General features: G+C 37.7%; 1 protein-coding gene across 1 annotated transcript in view; it reads left to right on the top strand.

Annotated features, from left to right (window-relative positions):
* Nucleotides 1–5,344, top strand: part of LOC113234461 — a 58,717-nt gene that overhangs the window by 5,219 nt on the left and 48,154 nt on the right. The window contains exons 4-5 of the mRNA XM_026469777.1: nucleotides 2,326–2,506; nucleotides 3,926–4,093. Of these exons, the coding sequence (XP_026325562.1) occupies nucleotides 2,326–2,506; nucleotides 3,926–4,093 (349 nt within the window). The remainder of the gene's footprint in view (nucleotides 1–2,325; nucleotides 2,507–3,925; nucleotides 4,094–5,344) is intronic.

The raw sequence follows: 5,344 nt of genomic DNA, 5'->3' as shown, positions 1-5,344 counted from the left end.
TCGATACAAACGCGCGGCTGCATTGATACAAACGCGCGGGTGCATCGATACAAACGCGGATTGCATCGCTACACTTGCGATTTGTAGGCGACTGCATCGATACCAACGCGAGGCTGCATTGATACAAACGCGCGGGTGCATCGATACAAACGCGGATTGCATCGCTACACTTGCAATTTGTATTTGATCGCGCGTCTGTTTCGATGCAGCCGCGTGTTTGTATCGATGCAGTCGCCTATAAATCCCAAGTGTAGCGTTGCAATCGCGCGATTCTAAGGATGCAGTCGCGCTGTGACGGTGTGACCTCCTTTCACCGTCATCTCACCTCTTTGTATATTTCATTCATTCATTCATTCATTAATTTTTTATTTTACATGTATTTAAATTTGAATTGTTCCATCTTCCTTCTCTTTCTCATTCTCATTTTGTGTTCGTACCACGGTCACTCCCAGCTCAACCGCCACAACGGTCGGAGCTATTCCAAATTCCATTTACTAAAAACTCATTTTTGATTCTTTACCAAGTTATAATACAAACCATAATACAACAGTCGGAGCAAAAGAATTATCAAAAATTTGCTGCACTAGTTTTTGGACCAAAAATGAAGCCATAAATCCGAATGTAATGGTGCCGCCATTGAAACCCTGGCTATTACACGAATATAAAGATTTGTGCAGACGCTTTCTGGCGCTTTCACGCGCGCGTGTGTAAAAGTAGACGATGAGTGACTGCATCGCTGCTAAAAATCACCGTGTGTAATCGCTCTTCTAACTGCCTCAGTGGCCGAACGGTTACCATGCCGGACTGCCACGCAGAGGTCCTGCGTTCGATTCCCAGGCCGGGAGAAATATGTGTATGGCTACATTTATTTCTCTCGTGAGTTTGGGTGTAATTTGTGGTTGTCTATGTGTGTGTCCATTGCACCCGCGACACAGGGTTTCCCTAGTGCGGGGGTAGGGGAGTGTTGGGTTTATTTATTATTTTATTACAGGAGAAATATATTCTTCAAATATGGAGGTGACCATTATTATGGTACTCCCTTTCCAACAAAAAGACTCATCGAAATTGGTCAAATTGAGTCCTCTTCCTTTTTTTGAAACCGTTTAAAAAGAATCGTGAGTCCTCAGTGAAAATGCGACTTATAACTATTTTTTTCGGAGCTAAATTGCGAATAATTGTGTTTTCAAACAAACCGATATATGTATAACCGATATATAAATAACCCATGTCAGCTTATCAGTAAGCAATCGGACCTGTAAAGAGTTTTAGATGCATTTGCACTGTATTATGTATACTATGTTGTTAATGATTTATTAGACAATAAGTTAAAATATATGCAGGTAAGGTGAAAGCTTATATAAAAGTAAGTTTCAATTATGTGAATAAAATTGAATCACAGCGGCAAGGTACCCTAGATGCTGGCGGCGTTCCCCCTTTGTATGGCTATGCTAATGCGTTGGTCAAGGTAGCTCCCGGCCATTGGATTTCCCACACAGTCTATTAATTTTTTGGATAAAATTTTGTATATTATTTCAATGTAACTTTGCGCATATTCGTCATATTTTTGCTTTGTCCCTGTCGTTGATCCTGGCCGGAAATACGTCTTAGGAAACTTTGGCATATGCTGAGTCAGCGCTCTTTCGCCGCTATGATAATATGGATAAAGTATTGGATACCCGTTCACATTTTCTTTGAATTGTAAATGAAACCAGAAGTGAGCAATACTAGAGGTATAATTTATTTATATAATTATTTTTTCTGCAATACACATAAGAGACGAATCGATCCACAAATTTTCTAAAAGTAAAAATGCGCGCGTGCGCCATTTTTCTTCGCTTTTATATCCCATTCTCCTCACTCCTTTTGTACAGTGTTGCCAAGAACTCACTTACAAACTTACTCATTTTACATAAAAAAGTAATAATTGTCTATGAAAACACAAATAACGAATGCAAAAAGGTAGCAACACGACATGGGACCTTACAGAATGTCCTTGTATGACCTTCTCCCTCCCTGTATATTCCCTTGTGTAACCAACATGTAAATCACTTCTTCTTTATGTGGTTCCTCCTTTTATTGACACTTTGTGTGATTCTATCCGCTCTAATAACATTAGGCTCTAGTTTGTTGTTTATCCATGATTGTTCTTATTCACCTCAGGTATGACCACAATAGAAGTTCGTCGAAGAGGTTCTTCCAAATATAAATACCCTCCGGCTGCTTTAACGTTGCCGTTTTTGATCAATAATATGTTAACTGACTGCATATTTCGAAACTGGACGCTATTAAGGAAATAATAACAATATATATGTATATTTTCTTCAGATCAACGCCGAAGCGAAAAAGAAAGTCGACGTTCTGTCGGAAGATTTACTACCATACATCATAGCGGAGCAAGAACGTCGAATGACGCTTTACAAACGAATCATGACGGCCATACAAAATGGCGAAAAGGGAGTCACTATAGCCGAAATTAGAAATAAACCGCCATTGATTATCAGAAAAGGTATTTTTGCGTGTACACTTGGTATAAGAACTACTATTAAGTTACGATTTAGTGAGTGTAAGGCCACGTAAGGCTGAGATTTAAAAAACAAACTTTTTTCGAACTTTCACTTCGACTAAACAAATATGGCGATCTAAGCAACTTGTTCGTATTTACGAAACAAACTTTGACTAAGTTTAGGCAAAAAATTACGACGTAAATTGAAAGTTAGCTAGCTAGTAGCTTTTTTAGTTCCAGTATTAGTTTACCATACTGAACTATATCTTCCATCGAGCATATAACCAGAAATAGAGACGAAATAAGGGCCATATATTCCTGGTAACACATTAGCGATACAACTCTTAAAAATATCAACTCTCGTTTGCGCTGAAATATAGACAGGCCAACTACCTGTGTGTACGTCTCCGTATATTCTAAAAAATATTCTGTATTTATTGTAATAAAGATAATTACTCTAACAATGCCATGCTGTTCTATTCGGTGGTGTGGGAAAAACAGCAAAACATCTAATTACAAAACAAACGGAATCAAATTTCATCGGTAATTAAATAATAAATATGTAATTTTGCAATTTTCGTCCATCATGACAAAGCTCAAGTAACTGGTCGATTTGAAGTGAAACAATTGACGACACCCGTCAATTGTTTCGAACTCGGGCTGGCCAATCGGAGCGCAGTTGTCACAGTAATGATATGGCAGAATAGTTTTCAAACAAATTAAATGACATTTCGTTTCTATTTCTGGTTATATACTCGATGATATCTTCTGTGCCTTTCGTGCTGTAACTGTAAAAGTGTCTTATTATAATTAAACAGCGTAAATTGGACTTGAGTATTTTCTTTGTGTTTAGGATTGTAAATTGCCGTAGTTAACATAGTTCTACATATTCTTCAGAAGAATTTAAATGTTGTTGCCTAGTAAATAGAATTCAGATTCGTCATTAATGTACGTGAAAGCGTGGTAACTCCTCTCTGCCTCTGTGGCCGAACGGTTACCATGCCGGACTGCCACGCAGAGGTCCCAGGTTCGATTTCCGGGCCGGGAGAAATGTTTGTATGGCCTACATTTATATCTCTCGTGAGTTTGGGTATAATTTGTGGTTGTCTATGTGTGTGTCCATGGTACCCGCGACACAGGGTTTCCCTAGTGCGGGGCTATGTTGAGTGTGTGCGTTATTTATTTATTTATTATTCATTAACTGGAACGGTCGCCGCGCGGCGGCCGCTCGATAACTCTCGCCTCGTGTAACTGGGTACTTAAGGGCACCTTTTTAAAGAAATTTCATGTTATCATTTGACAAACCTAACAAGAATTTAAATTAAGTACCTTAGTTAAGTACCTATTTTATTTTCACTTAACTGGACGCTAATTGTTTCGGCCGGCGAACGAGACTACAGCGCCTGGCCCTCTATTTTTCAGGTGTCATGTACCGGTGCCCGTCGAACCGTGCTCCGAAGGAACCCGACGGTTCAGGGATTCTAAAATGTGACGACGATATCACACCAACTCAGATTATGTACGACTCTTGTCTCAGTGCAGAGGATAAGGATTTGTATTTGGCCGAAGGCAAATACTTCTTTTGTAATCGTAAGTATCCGTACGTTTTCTTATGGTGTCGATGGTTCTTTTGTTTTAGGACTTTATTGGCTTTGAAAAAAGTATATTACCTCAGCTCGAAATAAAAATTTTCCCATACTAATACGGTTAATTTTGCTTGGGTCGAGCTGCAGGTGCACTGGCTTTATTTCTGTATTTCGACTCATCCGAAGAACAGAGTCCGATGTGATTATATAGCGAAAAGAGAATAAGTACGTTACGAGAATAATTTCATTATTCAAACTTACGCCTATGTAAAGGTGTTTTGAGAATTTATACCTATATCTTGATTCGTTTCGGAAATTATAAAATGGAAGAACAGTCGATCTGACATCCACAGCGAAGAAGAGCGAACGAAATGTATTATGTCCTGAGAATAAGTAGCCTTGCACATAGACCTTTGTTCTACGGATGAATCGATTTATTATTTTACAAACGAAATTAGAGCCGTTTCAAAGATGTATATTATATACTATACACGTCCTATTTAGTTCAGTTGACGTAAAAAAGAAATAGTATGTAAGTACTGAATACAGCGGTTTTTGAATTTCGAGGTCAGTTTGTATTTTTTTTGTATCATGAAAATTTTTAGGAATCGTGTTTTCGTATCTTAAAACACAAAGTTACTGAAATGCAAAAAAAGGATTGTATATACAAATTTTACAGGCTGATCTCACATCACATTTCCTTCATATTCACACACTGGCCTATCTATTCTTATGCATCCAAATTAACGCCCTTGACAAGAAATTTAAAATTAATAGAAAGTTTTCCCGTCTCCTGAAGAATCACTCTTCATAAGATACGAGTTTAAGAAAGTAAGGCATCGATCTGTTATTTCCAGTGATTGATTCAACGCTCACTGTATTAACCAAAGCCATTCGAGGTTGTAATTGAATATCACGATGTTTTAATAACAACATTCAATTATGTTTTGTGAAATTTATTTATTTATTTATTTATTTAAATTCACCAACGCTTAATGATTGAAATGACTATTGTATAAATCATAATTAGACGTTCATAATCTCAGTACAGAGTACTAAAAAAACCGACCTCAAAAGTACGTGGAATTACGTCTATTTGCTAAGTTTCATTGAAATATCCCCTAGTTCGGCACTATACAGGACTTGATACTGGAGATAATAAAAATAGGTATCACTACGACACTACTTAAAGTATATCGAGGGAAAAACGCCTTGAGTTGGGTAAATAGCAAAGTCAACTAAATAATTGCTAAAA

Source organism: Hyposmocoma kahamanoa, unplaced genomic scaffold, assembly GCF_003589595.1.
Source record: "Hyposmocoma kahamanoa isolate Upper Pololo Valley unplaced genomic scaffold, ASM358959v1 84, whole genome shotgun sequence".
In the NCBI taxonomy this organism is placed as follows: domain Eukaryota; kingdom Metazoa; phylum Arthropoda; class Insecta; order Lepidoptera; family Cosmopterigidae; genus Hyposmocoma; species Hyposmocoma kahamanoa.
The sequence above is the reverse complement of the archived record's forward strand: the minus strand, read 5'-3'. Positions and strand labels throughout refer to the sequence as shown.